The sequence below is a fragment of the Acinonyx jubatus genome, chromosome B2, assembly GCF_027475565.1.
Source record: "Acinonyx jubatus isolate Ajub_Pintada_27869175 chromosome B2, VMU_Ajub_asm_v1.0, whole genome shotgun sequence".
Taxonomy (NCBI): Eukaryota; Metazoa; Chordata; class Mammalia; order Carnivora; family Felidae; genus Acinonyx; species Acinonyx jubatus.
In genome coordinates this window covers 118,760,885-118,787,951 of record NC_069385.1, presented here as the reverse complement: position 1 = coordinate 118,787,951, position 27,067 = coordinate 118,760,885, and the positions used below count along the sequence as shown (strand labels likewise).

The window sequence follows — 27,067 nt, the reverse complement described above, 5'->3', positions numbered from 1 at the left end:
AACGAGAAGACAACCTATGGAATAGGAGAAGGGAGAAGATATTTGCAAATTACATATCCAATAAAGGGTTAGTATGCAAAATACATTAGGAACTAGTATAAGGACACCTGGGTGGCTCAGTTGGTTAAGTGTCCAACCAACTTTGGCTCAGGTCATGATCTCACAGTTGTTGAGTTTGAGTGCTGTGTCAGGCTCTGTGCTGACAGCTCAGAGCTGGGAGCCTGCTTCGGATTCTGTGTCTCCCTCTCTCTTTGCCCCTCCCCTGCTCACTTTCTCTCTCTCTCTCTCAAAAATAAATAAACATTAAAAAAAAAAACTAGTAAAGCTTGACACCCAAAAATAAATAATCCAATTTAAAAATGGGCAGAAGACATGAATAGACATTTTTTCCAAAGAAAATATCCAAATGACCAATAGATACATGAAAAGATGCTCAACATCACTCATCTTCAGGGAAATACAAGTTAGAACAATGTGAAGTACAACCTGACACCTATCAAAATGGCTAAAATCAACAACACAAAAATGAAGTGTTTGCAAGGATGTGGATAAAGGGGAATCCTCTTGCACTGTTGGTGGGAATGCAAAGTGGTGCAGTCGTTCTGGAAAACAGTATGGAGGTTTGTAAAAAATTAAAAATAGAACTAACTTATGATCCAGCAATTGCACTATTAGGTATTCACCCAAAGAATACAAAAATACTAAATCTAAGGGATACATGCATCCCAATGTTTATAGAAGCATTATTTACAATAGCCAAATTTGGAAATAGCTCAAGTGTCCATTGATGAGTGGATAAAGATATGGTGCACACACACACACACACACACACACACACACACACACAGGAATATTACTCAGCCATCAAAAAGAATGAAATCTTGCCACTTGCAAAAACATGGATGGAACTAGGCAGTAGTGAAATAAGTCAGTCAGAGAAAGACAAATACCAAATGATTTCATTCATGTGTGGAATTTAAGAAACAAAGCAAATGAGCAAAGGGAAAGAGAGAGAGAGAGGCAAAAGAAATAGACTGTTAACTATAGAGAAAAAGTTGATGGTTACCAAAGAGGAAGTGGGTGGGAGAATGTATTACATAGGTGATGAGGAATAAGGAGTACACTTGTGATGAGCACTGGGTATTGTATGGAATTGTTGAATCACTATATTATACACATGAAACTAATATTACATTATATGTTAACTAACTGAAATTTAAAATAAAAACTGGAAAAAAAAAAGATAACAACATACATTGGCATTACCACAGTAGCTCTCATCACAATATTCTCAAATTATGGTAAAGCAACTCTAAGATAAATTTTTAAAATTTTAAATTAAATATGTTAGAAGGATTTCTTCATGAAAATAAGAAAAAATGAAATTGAGGCTATAACCAAAATAAGTTCCAGGTACTCATTTTTCAGTCAAGCAAGAGAAGGCGTTGACCAATGGTGAATTAAATTAAATTGTGTTTGATTGAAACAGTCCAAAAAATGTGTCTAGAGAAAATAAACAAGTATATTAGTCTTTTGGTGAGAACATTTGTTTAAAGACTTGAAGACATTGGGAACAATATCATTAGTCAATTAAGAAGCCAAGACATTATATAGTTCTGGAGAAAGACTGAATAGACACGCATTTCTCTTTTCCTCATAATAACTACAGCCTAAAACCCTGTAATATATGTAAAACAAATACAAGAATACTCTGAAAGGTGGAGAGATAAAGGTAGAAAGACTAGGGACCTTGAGGCTCAAAAAATGATACATGTGAGTTTTCTGGGTTTTCCTTTTGCCTAATATCCATGACTGGATACTGGAGAAACCAATCACCCAGAAATGTCAATGGGCAAAGATAAAATAATCCTTGAGGAAAGGCTGCCACTTGATGCCAAAGGACAAGAAATGAGCAACATAGCAAGACAGAAACTTTTCAGGCAAGAACTCTCCTATACCAACCAAACACAAAGAAAAAACTGGTATTCCTCTCCCACTATTCAGCAATGATCGAGGAGCCTAGACATTCACCTTCACTCAACTAACAATGTGTCCCTTCCTCACCTGAATGAATGTCAGTGGAGGCCAGCACAGCAATCAGACAAGAAAAAGGAATAAAAGGCATCCAATTGGCAAGGAAGATGTAAAACTTTCACAATTTGCAGGTGACATAATATTATAGATAGAAGACCCAAAAGACTACACCAAAAATCTATCAGAACTGATAAATGAATCCAGTAAAGTCACAGGATACAAAATCAATGTACAGAAATCTGTTGCATTTCTATACCATAATAATGAAGTAGAAGAAAGAGAAATTAAGAAAACAATCCCATTTACAACTGCATCAAAATAATAAAATGCCTAGGAATAAACTTAACCAAGGAGGCAAAGGAACTGTAGTCTGAAGTCTATAGAACACTGATGAAAGAAATTAAAGATGACACAAATATTCCATGAATTGGAAGAATTAATATTGTTAAAATGTTCACAGTACCCAAGGCAATCTACAAATTTAATGCAATCCCTATTAAAATACCAACAACATTTCACAGAACTAGAACAAATAGCCTTAAATTTTTAATGAAAGCACTGAAGACCCTGAAGAGCCAAAGCAATCTTGAGAAAGAAGAACAAAACTGGGGGTATCACAATTCCAGATTTCAAGATATGCTATACAGCTGTAGTAATCAAAATAATATGGTACTGGCAAAAACAAAAACAAAAACAAAAAAACAAAAAACCCAGACACATAGACCAATAGAACAGAATAGAAAGCCAAGAAATAAACCTGCAATTACCTGGTCAATTAATCTTTGAGAAAGCAGGAAAGAATATCCAATGGGAAAAAGACAGAGACAGAGCACAGACCATGTATTGTCTCTTCAATACATGGTGCTGGGAAAACTGGACAGCTACATGCAAAGGAATGACACTGAACCACTTTCTTATACCATACACAAAAATAAACTCAAAATGGATTAAGGACCTAAATGTGGGACCTGAAACCATAAAAATCCTAGAAGACAGGACAGGAAGTAATTTTTCTGACATTTGCCATAATAACATTTTTCTAGATGTTTCTCCTGAGGCAAAAGGAATAAAAGCAAAAAAAAGTATTGGGGCTGCATCAAAATAAAAAGCTTCTGTACAGTAAAGGAAACAATAAACAAAACTAAAAGACAACCTATGGAATTAAATAAAGTATGTAAAACCTTGGATTGCAAGTACCTTGTTCTGCAAGTGTTCTGCAAGATGAGCAAACATGTCTAATAAATTTTAACTTGATAAACAAAATATGTCTTATAATACTAGTGGTACGTGACACCAAATGTCACATGATCACAACTGAGCCAATTGTTCTTGAAATCCTTTTTGATATACAAGTGTTTTGGATTACAAACATGTTTCCAGAATGAATTATGCTCGCAAACCAAGGTTTTACTGTATTTGCAAATGACATATCCGATAAACACTTAGTATCCAAAATATATAAAGAACTTATACAACTCAACAGCCAAAAACAAAAAATCCAATTAAAAAGTGTGCAGACGGGCGCCTGCGTGGCTCAGTTGGTTGAGCATCTGACTTTGGCTCAGGTCATGATCTCACAGTTGGTGGGTTCAGGCCCCACATCAGGCTCTGTGCTGACAGCTCAGAGCCTGGAGCCTGCTTCAGATTCTGTGTCTCTCTCCCTCTCTGCCCCTCCCCTGCTTGTGCTCTGTCTCTCAAAAATAAATAAATGTTAAAAAAAATTGTTTTAAAGTGTGCAGAAGTGGGGAGCCTGGGTGGCTCAGTTAGGTGTCCGACTTTGGCTCAGGTCATGATCTCCAGGTTTGTGGTTCTGAGCACTGCGTTGAGCTCTGTGCTGACAGCTCAGAGCTTGGAGCCTGCTTTGGATTCTGTGTCTCCACCTCTCTCTCCGCCCCTCCCCTACTCACGTACTGTCTGTCTCTCTCCCTCTCAAAAATAAATAAACATTAAAAATTTTTTAAAAAGTACAGAAGCCATGAACAGATATTTCTTCAAAGAAGATATACACATGAAAATATGTTCAACATCATTCATCATCAGGGAAATACAAACTCAAACTACAAAGAGATATTATTTCACACCTATCACAATGGCTAAAATAAAAAACACAGAAACAAGTTTTGGTGAGGATGTGTAGAAACCCTCCTGCACTGTTGGTGGAAATGTAAACTGATGCAGCCTCTCTGGAAAATAGTATGGAGGTTCTCAAAAAAATGAAAATAGAACTACCCTATGATCCAGTAATCACATTACTGGGTATTTACTCCAAAAACATAAAAACACTAATTCAAAGGGATACATGCATCCCTATGTTTATAGTGAGCAGTATTTAAAATTGCCAAATTATGGAAGCAGGCCTAGGGCCTATCAATAGATAAATGGATAAAGAAGAAGTGATACACACACACACACACACACACAACGGAACACTATTTGGCGAAAAAAAAAATGAAATCTTGCCATTTACAACAATGTGAATGGACCTAAAAAGCATAATGCTAAGCAAAATAAGTCAGCCAAAGAAAAATACCATATAATTTCACTCATATGTGGAATTTAAGAAACAAAACAAAGAAAAAAGAGAGAAACCAAAACACAGACTCTTAACTATAAAGAACCAACAGAAGATGACTAGAGGGAAGATTGGTGGGGGGAATAGGTGAATAGGTCATGGGGGTTAAAATCAAAGTAGCCCAATGCCATAATATTCTTGCATGAAACATTTTTGGAGCATAATATAAATCTTATATGAGGACAACTTGAATGATACCCCACTGGTGACTGGAAAGAACTTTTTTCCATTCTGTATCTGGATAGTCCTTGATTATTTATTTTTCCAATCAGGAAAAATTAATCACTTATTTACAGTCTTATTACACATTGATATTTTCCCCAACTTACTAACAATCAGAACTACAGTCAGTATAGATTGGCTCTCTACTCTAGTCCTAAAACCCTGAGTTGATGCACATTAAAATGTATTCACTATGAATATTAATAGTCCTTTAGAATTCCATAGCAACACGTTCCTTTGAAAAAACTTTTATTACATTATTACACAGAGTGGTTAGTATGAGAGTGTTGGTTTTCAATCCTATAAAGTCATCTTTCTCACCTTTTAGAATGTAAATACCACATTTATTAAATGTTAATATCTGTATATATATTTGAAATAAATGGCATGCCAATGACATGCAGAAAAGGATGGATTGAAGTGAGATCACTCTAGGAGTTGGAATTGTGAGGTTAGAGTAGAGAGAAAAGCAAAATTTAAACTATGCAGAAAGCATCTGACTCAGGAGCATTACTGATAGAAGAGGGGAAATATAGGGACAGAGAGACTCTCCAAAGTAACTTGCGTGGGCAAAAATGAGAAAGGAGAATGACATGGGAAAAAAAAAGAAATATGCAATGAGAGATTATTGAACTGAGAGCTTTGGGACAGTTTGTAATTAGGGAATGAGAAGAAATAAGAAGTCAGGTTGACCGGCCCTGAGAGAATAATAGCTCCAACACTTAGTTGCACCCTAGTGCAAATTGCATCCTAGTGTCTGCTTTATTTTTGTGGTCAAATACTTTTCTTAGAAGCACTAGACATATGAGCTCACATACATGCACGCATTCACGCGCGCACACACGCGCGCGCTCGCACATACACACACACACACACAATAATAGCAGGAACAGCAGTAAAACTTACTTTTATGTGTCTCATTATTCATAAGTGAATTTGTATCTAGACCTGTTTGCTGAGTCACCATCTTAGGAAGGAGTTCTTTTCAGGTCCGTCACTCGTGGCCTAAAAGAAATTCCCAACTCTGTTCTGAGCTGCGTTGGCAGGATTCTGAGATGTCTTTGTGTTCCTTATACAAGCACAGGGATGAGAGATTATGCCACCCAGGGCAATATCCTGGGTCAGACAGAAGTGTCAGTCACATAAAGGTATGCTGTTCCTGAGTTCTGTAGTTAGGTGGAGTATGAACTTATTCCAGAAGCCAGGACACCCTGGACTCTGGACCTTATATAATCATAAAACATATTTTCGTTGTGATTGTTCACTTACTCGAATACATGCACAATTTATCTTGCCTCTGTCTAGATCTCCAGTGCATTGTTGAATAGACGTGTTAAGGGTGGATATCCTTTTTGTTCCTTAGAGGAAAGATTTGAGACTTTCATCATTTTTTTAAATGTTATTTGTTTTTGAGAGAGACAGAGACAGAGCACGAGCAGGGGAGGGGCAGAGAGAAAGAGAGACAGAATCTGAAGCAGGCTCCAGGCTCTGAGCTATCAGCACAGAACCCCATGCAGGGCTCGAACTCACAAACGGTGAGATCATTACCTGAGCCGAAGTGGGATGCTTAACTGAGCCACCCAGGTGCCCCAAGACTTTCATCATTTAATATGATGTTATTTTATAAATGGCCTTCAGTTTGAAAACATTCCCTTCTATTTCTAGTGTATTAAGTGTTTTATTTTGTCTGTTTTAATTAGGAAAAGACATTGGATTTTGTAAAAAAAAATTTTACATCCATTGAGATGGTAATGTGTTTGTTCTCATTCTATTAAATATGGTGTATTATATTGATTGGTTTTTGTATGCTGAGCCAACTCTGCATTTCTAGGGTAAATCCCACTTTGTTATCATGTGTAATCCTTTTAATATGCTGCTGGAGTCAGTTTGCTAATATTTTGTTGAGGATTTTTGCATCTATATTCATAACAGCTACTGGTCTATAGTTTTTGTTTCTTGTAATGCCTTTCTCTGGCTTTGAGATCAGGGTAATCTGGCTTCATAGATTGAATAAAAAGTGTTCCCACCTTTTCTGTTTTTTGGAAGAGTTTGAGAAAGATTGGTGTTGATGTTTCTTCAAAACTTTGGTCGAATTCACTAGTGAAATCATCTAGGCTGGGCTTTTTTTTTTTTTCTTTGATAGTTTTTTAAATATGAACTTGAGGGGCGCCTGGGTGGCGCAGTCGGTTAAGCGTCCGACTTCAGCCAGGTCACGATCTCGCGGTCCGTGAGTTCGAGCCCCGCGTCAGGCTCTGGGCTGATGGCTCAGAGCCTGGAGCCTGTTTCCGATTCTGTGTCTCTCTCTCTGCCCCTCCCCCGTTCATGCTCTGTCTCTCTCTGTCCCAAAAATAAATAAAAAATGTTGAAAAAAAATTTAAATATGAACTTGATCTATTATTATAGGCATATCCATATTTTCCATTTCTTCTGGAGTCACTTTAGTAGTTTGTTTCTAAGAATTCATTTCATTTAGTTTATCTGATCTAGTTTATCAGCATTTGTTCATAGTATTCCTTTATAATAGTTCCTGTTCTGTAAGGCTTATAGTAATGTCTCCTCCTTCTTTCCTGATTTTAGTGTTTTGGGTCATCTATTTTTTGCCAAATGTTTATCACTTCTGCTGATCTTCAGAAAACCAGCTTCTGGTTTCATTATTTTCTCTATTGTTTTTCTATTCTTCTGTTGTCTCTTCACTCTAATATTTATTATTTCCTTCTTTCTGTTTGCTCTTAGTATGTTCTTTTATTTCCCAGTGTCTTAAGGTAGAATTTTAGGGTATTGGTTTGAGATCTTATTTTTTTTTCCTTTTTAATGTAGCTGTTTATAGCTATAAATTTCTCTCTTGGCTCTGTTTTCACTACATACCTTAAGTTTTGGTGTTTTTCATTTTAATTTTTGTTCATATCAAAGTATTTCCTAACTTCTTGTGACTTTGATTCATGGGTTCTTTATGAGTGTGTTGTTTAATTCCCACATATTTGTAAGTTTCCTGAATTTTATTTTGATACTTATTTTTAATTTCATTTCATTGCAAAAAAGAACATATTTTTACGACTTTAATTTTTTACATTTATTAAGACTGTTTCTAACATATTTTCTATCTTGTAAATGTGTATTCTGCTGTTGTCGGGTGGGGTGTTCTATAGATGTCTATTATGTCCAGTTGGTTTATAAAGTCTTCTATTTCCGTATTATAATTAAACTAGTTGTTTTATCTATTGAAAGTGGAACATGAAAATCTCCAATTATTATTGTTGAACAATTTCTCCCCTTGACCCTGTCAGTTTCTCCTTCGTGTATTTTGGGGCTCAATTGTTAGGTACATATATGTTTATAATTGCTATATCTTATTTATGGACTGATGCTCTTTCATTATATAATGTTTTTCTTTATCTCTTGTAACAATGTTTGCCTTAAGGTATATTAAACTGTGATATTAGTATCACCACTCTAGCTCTCCTTCATTTATTGTTCACATGGTCTTTTATTTTCAATCTATTTATGTCCTTGAATATAAAGTGAGTCTTTTATTGAAAATATGTAATTATATCATGTTTTTTTTTAATTTTTTTTAACGTTTATTTTTTTATTTTTGAGACAGAGAGAGACAGAGCATGAATGGGAAGCGCCAGAGAGAAAGGGAGACACAGAATCTGAAACAGGCTCCAGGCTCTGAGCTGTCAGCACAGAGCCCGACGCGGGACTCAAACTCACAGACCGCGAGATCATGACCTGAGCCGAAGTCGGACACTTAACCGACTGAGCCACCCAGGCGCCCCGACATGTTTTTAAATCCTTTCTGCCAGTCTGCCTTTTATTGAAGAGTATAATCATCTACATTTTATGTAATTACTAATAAAAAAGACCTGCAATTTTGCCTTTTCTTCTGTGTGTCTTATTTTCCCCATCAATGCCTCTATTTATGCCTTCTTTGTGTACAAATGATATTGTCTAATGTGCCATTTTAGTTCTTTTTTGTTGTTATCATGTTGTATAATTTTAGCCTATGTTGGTAGTTATTTCACTGAGAACTACAACTAACCTGTTAACTTATAAAAGTCTGATTTATATTAACAGCAATTTGATCTCAATAGTATAAAAAAATTGAGGTCCTCCACCCCTTTTATGCTGTTATCATGGCAAATTATATCTTTATGCATTATATGCCCATCAATTTAATTTATATTTATTGTTTTATGCAGCTGCTTTTTAAATCAGATAGGAAAAATGAATTATAAGCAAAAATACATATATATTTGTCTTAAATTTACCTATGTAGTTAATTTTACCAGTGTTATTTATCTCTTTATATAGATTTGAATCACTGTCTAGTATCCTATCATTTTAGCATTTTTGTGTGGGGGGGATAGACCTATTAGCATCTAACACTCTCAGTTTTTGTAGATGTGAATATGTCTTGGTTTGTCTCTCATTTTTTGAATAGTTTTGCTGGATATAAAATTTTTGCTTGAAAAGTTTTTGCTTTTAGCTCTTCAAGTGTGTCATTCCACTGCTTGTGACTTCCATAGTTTCTTCTTTTTCTTTAAAACTTTTTTTAACATTTATTTATTTTTGAGAGACAGAGCAGGAGCAGGGGAGGGACAGAGAGAGGGAGATACGGAATCTGAAGCAGGCTCCAGGCTTTGAACTGTCAGCACAGAGCCTGATGTGGGACTTGAACCCACAAACTGTGAGATCATGACCTTAGCAGAAGTCAGATGCTTAACCGACTGAGCCACCCAGGCACCCTATGGCCTCCATAGCTTCTGATGAGAAATAAGCTGGTAATTTTATAGATGATCACTTCCCCATTGTGAGCCATTTCATTATTACTGCTGTGAAAATATTATTTTTATGTTTGTTTTTTTAATTTCAGCAGTTTGTTTATGATGAGTTTATCCTATTTAGAGTTTGTTCAGCCTTTTGAATGTGTAGATTAAAATTTTTCATCAAATTTTGAATGGTTTTGGTCACTAGTCTTTCAAATATTATTTATGCTCCTTTCTTTTCTCCTCTACTTCTGGAAGTCCCATTATATTTATTAATATACTTGATGGTTTCAGACATTTCTCTTTGGCTCTGTTGATTATTATTTTTTTTCTTTTTGTTCTTCAGACTGGTTAATCTCAACTGGCCCACTTTTAAATTCGCTGATTGTGTTATACCTTCCGAAACCTGATGTTGAGTCTCTCTAGTAAATTATTTCAACTATTCCAGAATTTCTGTTTCTTTTTCATAATTTCTCTTTACTGATATTCTCAAATTGGTGAGACATCATTCTTATAATTTTCTTTAGCACTATAGACATGCTGTACTTTAGAGTTTTTATCTACCCTTTATTGGTGGCTTAAGCTTTGAAACCACAGAAGAAAATTTGAAGAACTACTACCAACAATGGGGAAAACTTACAGATTGTGTGGTCATGAGTGATCCTGTGAGCAAAAGATCAAGAGGATTTGGTTTTGTAACTTTTTCATCTGTGACTGAGGTTGATGCTGCCATGGCTGCAAGACCTCATTCAATTGATGGGAGAGTGGTTGAGCCAAAATGTGCCGTTGCAAAAGAAGAGGAAACTGGAAAACGAGGGGCTCATGTAACTGTAAAGAAGCTGTTTTTTGGTGGAACTAATGAAGACAGTGAGGGATATCATCTTAGAGATTATTTCAAGAAATATGGAAAGATTGATACCATTGATATAATTACTGATAGGCAGTATTGAAAGAAAAGATGCTTTGGATTTGTTACTTTTGATGATCATGATCTGTGAATAAGATTGTGTTGCAGGGGCGCATGGGTGGCTCAGTTGGTTAAGCATCCGACTTCAGCTCAGGTCATGATCTCATGGCTCGTGGGTTCGAGCCCTGCATCGGGCTCTGTGCTGACAGCTCAGAGCCTGAAGCCTGTTTCAGATTCTGTGTGTGTCTCTTTCTCTGCCCCTCTCTCACTTACACTCTGTCTCCCTCTGTCTCAAAAATAAATAAACGTTAAAAAAAAAGATTGTGTTATAGAAATATTATACAATCAGTGGTCATAATGCAAAAGTAAGAAAGGTTTTGTGTAGACAAGAAATGCAGGAAGGCCAAAGTTCTAGAAGTGGAAGAGGAGGAAACTTTGGTTTTGGAGATTCTCCTGGGGGTGGTAGAAATTTTGGACAAGGACCAGGAAATAATTTTAGGGGAGGATCTGATGCATATGAAGTGGTTGTGGATTTGCGGATGGTTGTAATGGGTATGGAAGAGAACCAACAGGTGGCAATTTTAGAGGTAGCCCTGGTTATGGATGAGGAAGAAGAAGATATGGTGGTGGGGGACCTGGATGTAGCAACCAGGATGGGGGCTATAGAGGTGGTTATGACAACTGTGGAGGAGGAAATTATGGAAGTGGAAATTACAATGGTTTTGGAAATTATACCTAGTAACCTTGTAACTATGGTCCAATGAAAGTGGAATCTTTGGTGGTACCAGGAACATGTGAGGCCATATGGTGGAGGCAACTATGGTCCTAGAGGCAACTATGGTCCTACAGGCAGTGGAGGAAGTGGGGGTTATGGGGGAAGAAGTCAAAATTCAGCTTCTTCCTATTTGCCATGGGCTTCACTATATAAATAGGAGAGAATGAAAGCTCTCAGAATTAACAGAACAGCTTCAGGTTATTGAAATAACAATGTTAAGGAAACTCTTATCTCAGTCATGCATAAATATTCAGTGATATGGCAGAAGAGACCAGAGCAGATGCAGAGAGCCATTTTGTGAATGGATTGAATTATTTAATACCATTACCCTACTGTGGAAGAAGAATTGCTTTAAAAAAAATATTCCTTTGAGACAGTCTCTTAGCTTTATAATTATTATTTCTTTCTAGTGGTTTTTGTAAGAGTATAGAAGCACTCTTTTTTGATAGTGTTAAATTTGTCAGTTTCAGATGACATGTAAAATCTTTTTAAAGATTTTTCTCAAGGTTTTGAAAAGCTATTAGGATTATGGTGTAATAAGGCATAACATTTTTCCTTAAAAAACAATGTAAGTGCATGGGTACAGTTGAGAGGCTGTTGTACATTTATAATTTAATAAAATAGTTCTAAATGAAAAGAAAATAAAGTTTTTACCTACCAAATCGAATGTCTGGATTTCCTCAGGAATATTTTCTATTGAGTTTTTGTTTTTCCTGTGTATTATTTTTTGTTTTTTTTCCAATATATGAAATTTATTGTCAAATTGGTTTCCTTACAACACCCACTGCTCATCCCAAAAGGTGCCCTCTTCAATATCCATCACCCACCCTCCCCTCCCTCCCACCCCCCATCAACCCTCATTGGTTCTCAGTTTTTAACAGTCTCTTATGCTTTGGCTCTCTCCCACCCTAACCCCTTTTTTTTTCCTTCCCCTCCCCCATGGGTTTCTGTTAAGTTTCTCAGGATCCACATAAGAGTGAAACTATATGGTATCTGTCTTTCTCTGTATGGCTTATTTCACTCAGCATAACAGTCTCCAGTTCCATCCACGTTGCTACAAAGGGCCTATTTCATTCTTTCTCATTGCCACGTAGTACTCCATTGTGTATATAAACCACAATTTCTTTATCCATTCATCAGTTGATGGACATTTAGGCTCTTTCCATAATTTGGCTATTGTTGAGAGTGCTGCTATAAACATTGGGGTACAAGTGCCCCTATGCATCAGTACTCCTGTATCCTTTGGGTAAATTCCTAGCAGTGCTACCGCTGGGTCATAGGGTAGGTCTATTTTTAATTTTCTGAGGAACCTCCACACTGTTTTTCAGAGTGGCTGCACCAATTTGCATTCCCACAACAGTGCAAGAGGGTTCCCGTTTCTCCACATCCTCTCCAGCATCTATAGTCTCCTGATTTGTTCATTTTGGCCACTCTGACTGGCGTGAGGTGATACCTGAGTGTGGTTTTGATTTGTATTTCCCTGATGAGGAACGACGTTGAGCATCTTTTCATGTGGCTGTTGGCCATCCGGATGTCTTCTTTAGAGAAGTGTCTATTCATGTGTTCTGCCCGTTTCTTCACTGGGTTATTTGTTTTTTGGGTGTGGAGTTTGGTGAGCTCTTTATAGATTTTGGATACAAGCCCTTTGTCCGATATGTCATTTGCAAATATCTTTTCCCATTCCGTTGGTTGCCTTTTAGTTTTGTTGGTTGTTTCCTTTGCTGTGCAGAAGCTTTTTATCTTCATGAGGTCTCAGTAGTTCATTTTTGCTTTTAATTCCCTTGCCTTTGGGGATGTGTCAAGTAAGAAATTGCTACGGCTGAGGTCAGAGAGGTCTTTTCCTGCTTTCTCCTCTAGGGTTTGGATGGTTTCCTGTCTCACATTCAGGTCCTTTATCCATTTTGAGTTTATGTTTGTGAATGGTGTGAGAAAGTGGTCTAGTTTCAACCTTCTGCATGTTGCTGTCCAGTTCTCCCAGCACCATTTGTTAAAGAGTCTTTTTTTTCCCATTGGATGTTCTTTCCTGCTTTATCAAAGATTAGTTGGCCATAGGTTTGTGGGTCTATTTCTGGGGTTTCTATTCTATTCCATTGGTCTATGTGTCTGTTTTTGTGCCAATACCATGCTGTCTTGATGATGACAGCTTTGTAGTAGAGGCTAAAGTCTGAGATTGTGATGCCTCCTGCTTTGGTCTTCTTCTTCAAAATTACTTTGGCTATTCGGGGCCTTTTGTGGTTCCATATGAATTTTAGGATTGCTTGTTCTAGTTTCAAGAAGAATGCTGGTGCAATTTTGATTGGGATTGCATTGAATGTGTAGGTAGCTTTGGGTAGTATTGACATTTTGGCAATATCTATTCTTCCAATCCATGAGCACGGAATGTTTTTCCATTTCTTTATATCTTCTTCAATTTCCTTCATAAGCTTTCTATAGTTTTCAGCATACAGATCTTGTACATTTTTGGTTAGATTTATTCCTAGGTATTTTATGCTTCTTAGTGCAATTGTGAATGGGAACAGTTCTTTATTTGTCTTTCTGTTGCTTCATTATTAATGTATAAGAATGCAGCTGATTTCTGTACATTGATTTTGTATCCTGCAACTTTGCTGAATTCATGTATCAGTTCTAGTAGACTTTTGGTGGAGTCTTTCGGATTTTCCATGTATAATATCATGTCATCTGCAAAAAGCGAAAGCTTGACTTCATCTTTGCCAATTTGGATGCCTTTGATTTCGTTTTGTTGTCTGATTGCTGATGCTAGCACTTCCAACACTATGTTAAACAACAGCGGTGAGAGTGGGCATCCCTGTCGTGTTCCTGATCTCAGGGAAAAAGCTCTCAGTTTTTCCCCATTGAGGATGATGTTAGCTGTGGGCTTTTCATAAATGGCTTTTATGATCTTTAAGTATGTTCCTTCTATCCTGACTTTCTCGAGGGTTTTTATTAAGAAAAGTTGCTGGATTTTGTCAAAGGCCTTTTCTGCATCGATTGACAGGATCATATGGTTCTTATCTTTTCTTTTATTAATGTGATGTATCATGTTGATTGATTTGCGAATGTTGAACCAGACCTGCATCCCAGGAATGAATCCCACTTGATCATGGTGAAAAATTCTTTTTATATGCTGTTGAATTCGATTTGCTAGTATCTTATTGAGAATTCTTGTATCCATATTCATCAGGGATATTGGCCTATAGTTCTCTTTTTTAATGGGTCTCTGTCTGGTTTAGGAATCAAAGTAATACTGGCTTCATAGAATGAGTCTGGAAGTTTTCCTTCCCTTTCTATTTTTTGGAATAGCTTGAGAACGGTAGGTATTATCTCTGGTTTACACGTCTGGTAGAACTCCCCTGGGAAGCCATCTGCTCCTGGACTCTTATTTCTTGGGAGATTTTTGATGACTGATTCCCTTTCTTCGCTGGTTAGGGGTCTGTTCAAGCTTTCTATTTCCTCCTGATTGAGTTTTGGAAGAGTTTGGGTGTTTAGGAATTTGTCCATTTCTTCCAGGCTGTCCAATTTGTTGGCATATAATTTTTCATAGTATTCCCTGATAATTGCTTGTATCTCTGAGGGATTGGTTGTAATCATTCCATTTTCATTCATGATTTTATCTATTTGGGTGATCTCCCTTTTCTTTTTGATAAGCCTGGCTAGAGGTTTATCAGTTTTGTTTATTTTTTCAAAAAACCAACTCTTGCTTTCGTTGATCTGCTCTACAGCTGTTTTAGATTCTATATTGTTTATTTCTGCTCTGATCTTTATTATTTCTCTTCTTCTGCTGGGCTTAGGCTGCCTTTGCTGTTCTGCTTCTATTTCCTTTAGGTGTGCTGTTAGATTTTTGTATTTGGGATTTTTCTTGTTTCTTGAGATGGGCCTGGATTGCAATGTATTTTCCTCTCAGGACTGCCTTCACTGCATCCCAAAGCGTTTGGATTGTTGTATTTTCATTTCTTCTCTAATTGCCTGGTTGACCCATTCATTCTTTAGTAGGGTGTTCTTTAACCTCCATGCTTGGAGGTTTTCCAGAGTTTTTCCTGTGGTTGATTTCAAGCTTCATAGCATTGTGGTCTGAAAGTATGCATGGTATGATTTCAAGTCTTGTATACTTATGAAGGGCTGTTTTGTGACCCAGTATGTGATCTATCTTGGAGAATGTTCCATGTGCACTTGAGAAGAAAGTCTATTCTGTTGCTTTGGGATGCAGAGTTCTAAATATATCTGTCAAGTCCATCTGATCCAGTGTATCATTCAGGGCCCTTGTTTCTTTATTGACCATGTGTCTAGATGATCTATCCATTTCCTTAAGTGGAGTGTTAAAGTCCCCTGCAATTACCACATTCTTATCAATAAGGTTGCTTATGTTTGTGAGTTATTGTTTTATATATTTGGGGGCTCCTGTATTTGGCGCATAGACATTTATAATTGTTAGTTCTTCCTGATGGATAGACCCTGTAATTATTATATAATGCCCTTCTTCATCTCTTGTTACAGCCTTTAATTTAAAGTCTAGTTTGTCTGATAGAAGTATGGCTACTCCAGCTTTCTTTTGGCTTCCAGTAGCATGATAAATAGGTCTCCATCCCCTCACTCTCAATCTGAAGGTGTCCTCAGGTCTAAAATGAGTCTCTTGTAGACAGCAAATAGATGGGTCTTGTTTTTTTTACCCATTCTGATACCCTATGTCTTTTGGTTGGCACATTTAGTCCATTTACACTCAGTGTTATTATAGAAAGATACGGGTTTAGAGTCATTGTGATGTCTGTATGTTTTATGCTTGTAGTGATGTCTCTGGTACTTTGTCTCACAGGGTCCCCCTTGGGATCTCTAGTAGGGCTGGTTTAGTGGTGAGGAATTCCTTCAGTTTTTGTTTGTTTGGGAAGACCTTTATCTCTCCTTCTATTCTAAATGACAGACTTGCTGGATAAAGGATTCTCGGCTGCGTATTTTTTCTGTTCATCACATTGAAGATCTCCTGCCATTCCTTTCTGGCCTGCCAAGTTTCAGTAGAGAGATCGGTCACGGGTCTTATAGGTCTCCCTTTATATGTTAGAGCGTGTTTATCCCTTGCTGCTTTCAGAATTTTCTCTTTATCCTTGTATTTTGCCAGTTTCACTATGATATGTCATGCAGAAGATGGATTCAAGTTACATTTGAAGGGAGTTCTCTGTGCCTCTTGGGTTTCAATGCTTTTTCCTTCCCCAGATCAGGGAAGTTCTCAGCTATGATTTCTTCAAGTACCCCTTCAGCACTTTTCCCTCTCTCTTCCTCCTCTGGAATACCAATTATGAGTAGATTATTTCTCTTTAGTGCATTACTTAGTTCTCTAATTTTCCCCTCATACTCCTGGATTTTTTTATCTCTCTTTTTCTCAGCGTCTTCTGTTTCCATAATTTTATCTTCTAGTTCACCTATTCTCTCCTATGCCTCTTCAATCTGAGCTGTGGTTGTCTCCATTTTATTTTGCAGCTCATTGATAGCATTTTTTAGCTCCTCCTGGCTGTTCCTTAGTCCCTTGATCTCTGTAGCAATAGTTTCTCTGCTGTCCTTTATACTGTTTTCAAGCCTAGTGATTAATTTTATGACTATTATTCTAAATTCACTTTCTGTTATATTGTTTAAATCGTTTTTGATCAGTTCATTAGCTGTCCTTATTTCCGGGACTTTTTTTGAGGGGAATTCCTCTGTTTCGTCATTTTGCATAGTCCCTGGAGTTGTGGGGAACTGCGGGCACTTCCCCTGTGCTGTCTTGAATAACTTGCATTGGTGGGTGGGGCCGCAGTCAGACCTGATGTCTGCCCCCAGCCCACAGCTGGTGCCACAGTCAGACTGGTGTGTGCCTTCTCTTCCCCTCTCCTAGGGGCAGGATTCCCTTTAGGGTGGCGTGGCCCATCTGGGCTACTTGGACACTGCCAGGCTTGTGGTGCTGGGGATCTGGCATATTAGCTGGGTGGATCGGCAAGGTGCACAGGGGCGGGAGGGGCAGGCTCAGCTCGCTTTTCCTTGAGAGATTCGCTTCACTTTGGGAGGGGCCCTGGGGCACCGGGAGGGAGTCAGACCCACCGGAGGGATGGATCCGCAGAAGCACAGCGTTGGGTGTTTGTGTGGTGCAAGCAAGTTCCCTGGCAGGAACTGGTTCCCTTTGGGATTTTGGCTGGGGGATGGGCGAGGGAGATGGCGCGGGTGACCGCCTTTGTTCCCCGTCAAGCTGTGCTCTGTTGTCCGGGGCTCAAGAACTCTCCCCCCGTCATTCTCCAGCACTCCCATTCTCCGAGCAGAGCTGTTAACTTATAACCTTCCAGATGTCAAATCCCACTTGCTGTCAGAACACTCTGTCCCGCCCCTCCGCTTTTGCAAGCCAGACCCAGGGGCTCTGCTTTGCCGGCGGGCTGCCCCTCCACCCCTGCTCCCTCCCGCCAGTCCATGTAGTGCCCACTGCCTCTCCGCCCTTCCTACCCTCTTCCGTGGACCTCTCGTCTACACTTGCCTCTGGAGAATCCGTGCTGCTAGTCTTCTGGTGATTTTCTGGGTTATTTAGGCAGGTGTGGGTTGAATTTAAGTGATCCGCAGGACGCAGTGAGCTCAGCGTCCTCCTAAGCCGCCATCATCCCAGAAGCCTTTTCCTGTGTATTGACAACTTTCTGTTTCTTACCCTGCTTCATGATTCTTCATTGAAAACTAGACATTTGGAATATTATGATGTTTCAATTTTTGAAGTCAGATTCCTTCCGTGCCTATGGGCTGTTTTTGTTGCTGCTTGTTGTAGTTGTGTATTTATTTAAATCCTTTTGTGACCTAATTCCTTAAATTTGCATGTTTTGTTTACTATAGCCTTGAAGTCTCTATTCAGTTTGCTTATTCATTATCTAGTGATTGCACAGAGAAAATTTTTGGCACCAACAGCAAATTCCAGTCTTTGACAAGAGGCTGTATATGTATGTTGATACACACCTTAAGTGCTGAGCCAGGCAGTTGACAGCACTACCTTGTTCCTACTTTCTGCTTGCACAGAACCTTCCGGGTCAGCAATAGGTGAAAGATTAGATTTTCTTTTTCAGGTCTTTTCTGTGCATACACACAGCTATGTGTAGTTCTTAACTGAGCCTGCACTTAGTTGTCCAGATTCCCAGGACTACATGGGAGCTTTTGAAAGCCTTTATGCACATTTCATTCCTCCAACTTTATCCATTTCCTTCTGTAGGCCTGGAATTAGCTATTTCTCCAAGAAAGTTTGATTGTGTTAATAGCAAGTTACTACTGACCAAAATTGTACACCTTCCATTTTAATCCCACATGTAAATACATTGTAAATTACTCCTATCATTACAAGAAAAGCTGAACAAACTAAAACAAATTACTTTTCTTTTAACTATCAAGTAATTGCGGTTGCAGGGCAGTCCACACTCTCCTTGTCCCCCCCACCCCATATTTGGAGAGACAGGCCATTTGAGAGGTGTACAGCTGAGATATGCTTATTTGGAGCAGAAGCCACTCTAGCCACAAACTGGTAGGGACACTTAAATGGTAATTTTGATGTATTGCTCAAGGCTGAATGTGGACTAGCATGAGAGGAAGAAAGTTCTGGAAAGTAAAGTCTTTGGATGGTCCACATTTTCATGAATTTATCTCCAGGAATGCTACCAGATTCTCACAGTGAAGGTAGGAGAAAGATTCTTTCATGACTATAATTAGTGGAGGAGAAGGATGGTTATATGAAATATACTTTTCCATAGGAAAGTATTTACCTTTCCATAGGGAAGGGGGACAGTTCAGTGAAAAGACATTGCCAGAATATCACCTAGTGTTGTTGTAGGCATTGTCAATGTGTTTTGGTTTTGCTATACTAGTTGCTGTGTGTGTTGGGGTGGAGGCGGGGTTTGAGGAATTCGTGAAGATTCAAAAACTATGCTACATTCACCACTATATTCCCTCAAACTGGAGCATCTTTATTAGTGGCTGCATTATTTCCTCAGGAGTGTTTTAAAGTACCACAAGATGAGTGACTTAAAATGACGCAAATTTATTGTTTCATAATTCTGGAGGCTTGAAGTCTAAGAGCAGGGTTTCTCATTTCCAGTGGTTTGCTGGCAATCTTTGGCACTCCTTGGCTTGTAGATGCATTATTTTTATCGCTGCCTTCATCCCCACACTGTGTTCCCCCTGTGTATATGTTTGTCTCTATGTCCAAATTTCCCACCTTTTATAAGGACACAGTCTTATTTGATTCAGGTACATCCTAATGATCTTCTTTTAACTCTATCGTCAGCAAGACCTTATTTCTAGATAAGGTCACATTCACAGGTACTGAAAATTAGGGCTTCGACGTATTGGGTGGGGTGGGGGGGACACACTTCAATCCTCAACAGTGGCTAATGATTACATTCTATGAATTGGTCTAAATAGGCATTTAAAGTTCTTCTTCCTGTGAGATTTATGAGCTAAGCAGTGGAGATGCTAAGGAATTCATTTAATAAAGAGAGATGTATCTAAACCAACTCTTGGAATGCTTTTTTTGTTTAACTCAATGAAAAATTCTACTACATCATGTAAATGTTGTATCATTTACTTACACCAAACTTTCAGTGTTTTCACTCTCTCTTTTATCTACCATTGCAGTTCCAGTGGAGATGTCTTTCTTTTTCAGTACTTCCAGGCTCCCTGGATCTTATCATTCTCCTAGATTCTCAAATTCTCAGCTTTCAGAACCATCTAGTATCTTGACTTTTCAATGGCTTTTTACCTCACAGTATTATAATACATTTTAGCACTATAGACACAATAAAATTTTAAATTGTTAGCCTGATTATGCTGTTTTCCTTCTTAAAGACAGTCAAATATAAAGAAATACCTCCTCATATTTGTAGGTTCCTATGATTCAAAATTCAATCAATATGCGTAGCATAGTATTCAAAACCTTGTTTAACTATCTCTAGATTGGGTCTCCAGCCATAGAAAATATGTATGCAGCACAAACATGCCATGCACAGCCATACTTTTCCTTTTTAAGAAAAGTTTTTATCTTTATTATTAATTTTGTGGTAATTTTGCATTGTTACACTTACCCAAAACATATTTAAATTTTAAAAAGTTTGTAAATATGGCAAAGATAAAATAATTTTGCAGTAAACATCCATATACTCACAACCTAATTCCTATCATTAACATTTTACTGTATTTATTTATGACCTCTGTATCCATTCATTTACCAATCCGTTAAGTTTAAAGGTAAATTGTAGTCACCAATACACTTCTCAATAAAACTTCAGTATGCATATAATTAACTACAATTTAATATTTGTAGGGTTTTTTCCCCTTTTGATGTTAAATTTACCTATGGTGAAGTGTACAGATCTTGTGTATTCTCTGAGTTTCTCAGATGTGTAAATACCAAGTCCTTAATAAGTGGTGAGCTGATGGAGCACTTTGGTGGCTCAGTAGGTTATGTGTCCAACTCTTGGTTTCAACTCAAGTCATGATATCTTGGTTCATGGCGCCACACTGACAACACGGGGCCTTCTTGGGATTCTCTCTCTCCCTCTCTTTCTGCCTCTCCCCCACTCTTGCTCTATCTCTTGAATTACAGTGTAATTTCAAGGCCTTAAGCACAGGGATATTCACTTAGGCTTCCACACTAACGTTTATAATCACCTTTATCTAAAGGAAAGATGTTACTGGAAAGACTTTTTATATACAGCATAATTTCAATAAGATCTAGTTCTTTGATAACTTAGATATACATACTGCAGTGTTGCTGAATGTAATCAGAATAGTATTAGAGTTCCAGGAAGTATTCATATTGTTGTTGCAAGTTTGTAACCTTTGGCCAGTATCTTCCCAATTTTCTCACCCCTAGCCTCTGGCAACTATCATTCTGCTCTGTTTCTGAGTTTACCTTTTTTTATATCTCACATTTAAGTTATATCACACAGTATTTATCTTTCTGTGCCTGACTTATTTAACTTAGAAAGGCCCTCAATGTCCATCCATGTTGTTGTAAAAGGCAGGATTTCGTTCTTTCTCATGGCTGAATGATATTCATAAACAACTTAGATTGTTTCCATATCTTGGCTATTGTGAATAATGCTTCAATAAACCATGGAGTATATATATATATATCTTCAATATCCTGTTTTTATTTCCTTTATATACTCAGAAGTGTGATTACTTGATCATATGTTAGTTTTATTTTTAATTTTTTGAGAAAACGTCATACTCTTTCCATAGTGGCTGTTCCAAGTTTACATTCCTGTCAACAGTACACAAGGGTCCCCTGTTCTCCACCATCCTTGACACTTGTTATAACTTATCATTTTGATGACAGCCATATTAACAGGTGTGAGGTGATATCTAATTGTAGTTTTGATTTGCATTTTCCTGATGATTAGTAACATTAAACATCTTTTAATGCACCTGTTGATCATTTGGAGGCCATATTTGAAAAATGTCTATTCAGTTCCTCTGTGCATTTTTTGATTGGATTGCTTGTTTTTTTGTTTTTTGTTTTTAAATTTAAAAAATTTTGAGTTGTGTGAGTTCTTTATTTATTTTGGACATGACCTCCTTATCCAAGACAAAGTTTACAAATATTTTCTCCTATTCTGTAGGTTAACTTTCTATTTTGTTGTTTCTTTTGTTGTGCAGAAGTTAGATGTAGTCCCATTTGTTGATTTTTATTTTTGCTCTTGATGCTAGTGTTTTGTGTATCATATCTAAAAATTGTTGCCAAGGTCAATGCCAAGGATATTTTCACCTATATTTTCTTCTAGAAGTTATACAGTTTCAGCTTTTATGTTTAAGTTTTTGATCCATGTCAAGTTAATTTTTATGAATGGTATAAGAGAGGGGTTTGATTTCATTTTTCTGCATGTGGTTATCCAGTTTCCCCTACACCATTTATTGAAAAGATTATCTTTTCCTGTTGAGTATTCTTGGCTCCTTTGTCAAATATTAGTTGACTGTAAATTCAGGGGTTTATTTCTGAGCTCCTTATTCTGTTCCATTATTTCTATTTTTATGCCAGCATCATGTTGCTTAGATTACTATAGCTTTGTAGTACAATTTGAAATCAGGAAGTATGATGCCTCCAGCATTGTTCTTATTTCTCATAGTTGCTTTGCAGATTGCTTTGATAAATGTGGGATCTTGTGTGGTTCCATACAAAATTGAGAGCTATTTTTCTATTTCTGTGAAAAATGCCTTTAGAATTGTGATAGGGATTATATTGAATATAGACAGCTTTGGATAATATGAAAATTTTAACAACATCAATACTTCCAATCCAGAACAAGTGATATCTTTCTTTTCTTTTTATTTTAATTCCAATACAGTTAACACACAATGTTATATTAGTTTTAGGTGTACAAAATAGTGATTCAACAATTCCATACTCATCATGACAAATGCACTTTTTAATTCTGTTCATCTATTTTACCTACCTACCCTCTACAACCTCTCTGGTAGCCATCTGTTCTCTTATAGTTAAGAGTCTGTTTCTTGCTCTCTTCTCTCTTTCTCCCTCTGTCTCTTTGCCCTTTGCTCATTTGTTTTTGTTTCTTGAATTCTACATAGAGGTGAAATAAAATGGTATTTGTCTTTCTCTGATTTATTTTGCTTAACATTATACTCTCTAGCTCCATCCATGTCATTGCAAATGACAAGATTTCATTCTTTCTGTGGCTGAACAGTACTCCGTGTGTGTGTGTGTGTGTCTGTGTGTTTGTGGATAGTAAGATATAGATATAGACATAGATATAGATATAGATACCACATTTTCTTTATCCATTCATCAGTCAATGGATACTTGGGCTACTTCAGTACTTTGGTTACTGTAAATAATGCTGCTATAAACATAAGGGTTCATGTATCCCTTTGAACTAGTGTTTTTGTAATTTTGGGGAGGGAGAGTAAATACCAGTACTGCGATTACTGGATCATAAGGTAGTTTTATTTTTAACCTTTATAGTAACTTCCATACATTTTTCTACAGTGGCTACACCAGTTTGTGTTCCCAAGAACAGCATAAGAGTGTTCTTATTTCTCCACATCTTAGCCACCATTTGATGTTTGTTGTTGTTGTTGTTTATTTTAGTCATTCTGACACATTGGAACTGATATCTCATTGTAGTTTTGATTTGCATTTCCCCGATGATAAGTGATGGGAAGCATCTTTTCATGTGTCTGTTGGCCATCTGGATGTCTTCCTTAGAGAAATGTCTGTTCGTGTCTTCTGCCCATTTTCTTAATTGGATAATTTGGGGTTTTTTTTGCGGGGGGGAGTTGACTTGTACAAGTTCTTTGTAGATTTTGGACACTAACTCTTTATCATTTATGTCACTGGCAAATATCTTCTGCCATTCTGTAAGTGGCCTTTTAGTCTTGTTAATGGTTTCCTTCATTGTGCAGAAGTTTTATTTTGAAGTAGCCGCAACAGTTTATTTTTGTTTTTGTTTCCCTTGCTTCAGGAGATCTATCTAGAAAAAAGTTGCTATGGCTGATGTCAGAGAAATTACTGCCTATGCTCTCTTCTAGGATTTTTATGCTTTAAAGTATTACATCCAGGTCTATAATTCCTTTTGAATTTATTTTTTTTGTATAGCGTAAGAAAGTCATCCACTTTCATTCTTTTGCATGTTGCTGTCCAGTTTTGCCAACACCATTTGTTGAAAAGACTTTTTCCCATTGGGTACTCTTTTCTGCTTTGTTGAAAATTGATTGACCATGTAATTAGGTTTTCTATTCTGTTCTACTGAGCTATGTGTATATTTTGTGACACTATCATATTGTTTTGATTGCTACAGCTTTGTAATATAAATTGAAGTCTGGAAGTGTGATGCTTCAGCTTTGCTTTTCTTTTTCAAGATTGCTTTGGCTATTTGGGGTCTTTTTTAGTTCCATACAAATTTCAATACAAATTTCTATTGAGAAATCTCCAGCTTGCTTTATGGGTCTTCTCTTGTAAGTTAAGGACTTCTTTTGTCTTGTTGCTTTTAAGATTTTTCTTTGTCAGTATATTTTGCAAATTGAATCATAATATGTCTTCTTGTTGGCCTGCTTTTGTTGATTTTGATGGGAGTTCTTTGTGCCACCAAATCTGGATGTTTTTTTCCTTCCCCAGATTAGGGAAGTTTTCAGCTATTATTTCCTCAAATAAACTTTCTGCCCCCTTTCTTCTCTCCTCCTCCTCCTCCTCTTTCTTCTTCTTCTTCTTCTTCTTCTTCTTCTTCTTCTTCGTCTTCTTCCTTCTCCATCTGGGACTCTTATAATACAAAGTTATTGTATTTGATGGAATCACTGAGTTCCTAAGTCTATTCTCATGTTCCAAATTCTTTCTCTCTTTTGTTCAGCATCATTATTTTCCATTATTTTGTCTTGTATATCACTAATTCATTCTTCTGTTTCTTCTGACATCCTGTGCCTTGCATCAAGCCTGTTTCCAATCTCAGTAATTGCATTCTTCCTTTCTGACTCAAACTTTGTTAGCTCTTTTATCCCTGTGGTAAGGGTCTTCCTGAAGTCTTCCGTTCTTTTCTCAAGCCAAGTGAGTATCCTTATGATTATTGCTTTAAATTATCCATCAGGAATGTTATTAAATCTGTTTAGCTTAGGACTCCGGCCATGGCCTTATCTTATTCTTTCATTTGGGTTGAATTCCTCTGTCTTGGGATTTTGTCTAGGTCACTGACTTTGTCTCTGTGTTAGAAAAAAAGTTATGTTTCCTATTCCTGAAAGTAATGGCTTTATGAAGTAAAGGTCATGTAGCTTCCAGGGCCTGGCACTTCAGGTTGTCTCTGGTGTGTGTGTGTGTGTGTGTGCTCTCCTGTTGTGTTTGGCTGCTTTTTCCTTCAGACCAGCTTTCTGCAGAGGCCCTCCTTTCCTGCAGTGGGCAATGTTCTTTCCCTGGTCAGAGTGTGCCAAGTGTGAAATGAGACCTAATGCTGCTTCCAGTAAAACTGGAGTCCTGCAGAACTCTCTGGTTGGTAGAGGTGATGTGGGCAAGGGTTTCTGCTGGTATTATGGGTAAAGAGCCTGCTACACTGGGACTGAGCAAGCCTGACTGAAAAAGGGCAGTACTGGCAGAGCAGTGAAATACAAGACATTAGTGGAAAATTCTTAAACATTCTGCCCTTCTATCACAAATTCATGTCTCTTTTTTATTTTATTTCCTTTCACAGTGAAAATGATGTTCTACTTACTATAAATTTTCTTTCCCTTTCTTGATTAAAAATTTTATTTCCTTAGATTATTTTCTCTTTAAAATTTGCTTTATCACTTAACATCTTTCTCATTTTTTTCCATATCCCTTTTATTATTCTTTCCTCACATAAAAGTCCTCAGTTCACAACATTACTAATAATAAACTACATTTATTGTGTAAAAGTCAAAATCAACAGAAAAAAGGAAAACTAAGTTTTCCATTATATGTGGTGTCTCCATACATTTTATCATCTAGGCACTTAGAGAAAAAAAAGCACTGAATAATTACATTAGAGAAAATGGGGTACATGTCAATATATCTAATCTAAATCTCATGTTTTTTTATCCAATCCTTACATTTTTTAAAATTTATTTTATTTTAGGGGCATCTGGGTGGTTCAGTCAGTTAAGCATCCAACTCTGTTTTGGCTCAGGTCATGATCTCACTGTTCATAAGTTCAAGCCCTATGTCAGGTTCTGTACTGACAGTGTGGAACCTACTTGGGATTCTCTCCCTCCTTCTCTCTGCCTCTCCCCTGCAAAAGGGACAGAGAGAGAGCAAAAGGGGCAGAAGGACAGAGAAAGGGAAAATCTTAAGCAGACTCCACACTCAGCACAGAACCTGATGCAGGGCTTAATCCCATAACCATGAGATCATGAATTGAACTGATATGAGCTGGACACTCAATTGAACCATCTAATCCTTACATTTTTATTCAAACTCCTTGAAGTAGTTGTCTATAGTGGTTGTTCTCAATGGAAATGATTTTGCTCACCCAGGGGACATTGGTCAATTTCTATTGATAGTTTTGTTTGTTATGTCTTGGACATTGCTATAGGCATCTGGTGGGTAGGGACCATGGGAGTTGACCAGTATGTCAATAGTCATGATAATAAGAAACCCTGATCCATAATAAGTTTATATTTTTCCACACTAATCTATTACTAAGATTTCAGTGAAGGCTTTGGACATGTTTCTATACATAACTACTTTGACTTACAGTATTTGATATGAGAATCCATATAATCTCTGAAATCTAAACCATCCTAGTTATCTATGATACTGCATATTTTTGTCAGTTTTATTTATTTCACCATCCTTTCTCCATCAAAATTTTAAGAGAAAATTAAGCTCTAGTAACTTAAAACATTATATGTAATGGATTAACTTCCTCCTTATATCTACATTCCTTTGAGAATTGACAGAATAGTCACTCAAATAATTTTCTGTAGGGCCTAATTCTTTTGTGGAAGATCAGGTGAGAAAGGGTGTACTAGAACATTACAAAGGACATAATGAATAAAAATTCAGTAGGCAAATAGAAAGCAAGTATGAAATGCTTAAACAAAGAAATGATAACAAAAACTAAGTGTAATTTAATTGAAATCTCCAGATAAAATACAAACATATCTATATTACATTTTAAAAATGAGCTCCTGGAATATACACTGCATAATATTATTAATTACCATCATAAGACTGAAGAGGCAAAAGTTACAAAATAAAAGAATACACATGGTTATATCATTTAAAGAAAAGGGTTACATGAAGAGTTATACCATATACCAAAGTAAAGCGGTTGTAAATTTATTAAGTA

At 37.1% G+C, this 27,067-nt stretch overlaps 1 protein-coding gene and 1 pseudogene across 7 annotated transcripts in view; one reads left to right on the top strand and one right to left on the bottom strand.

The window, feature by feature from the left end:
- The window catches only part of LOC128315662 (butyrophilin subfamily 1 member A1-like), a 35,202-nt gene extending 29,192 nt beyond the window's left edge, over positions 1-6,010 (bottom strand). For 4 of the 7 annotated variants that reach the window (XM_053222973.1, XM_053222974.1, XM_053222976.1 and 1 more), the window contains exon 1: positions 5,735-6,007. In XM_053222973.1, coding sequence (XP_053078948.1) covers positions 5,735-5,795 — 61 coding nt within the window. In that variant the 5' untranslated portion in view covers positions 5,796-6,007. Of the gene's footprint in view, positions 1-5,734 lie in introns of all 7 variants that reach the window. The other 3 variants (XM_053222977.1, XM_053222979.1, XM_053222975.1) reach the window with 2 other exon arrangements.
- A 2,222-nt stretch (positions 6,011-8,232) lies between these two features.
- LOC128315785 (heterogeneous nuclear ribonucleoproteins A2/B1-like) lies at positions 8,233-11,628 on the top strand (annotated as a pseudogene).
- The last annotated feature ends 15,439 nt before the right edge of the window (positions 11,629-27,067 follow it).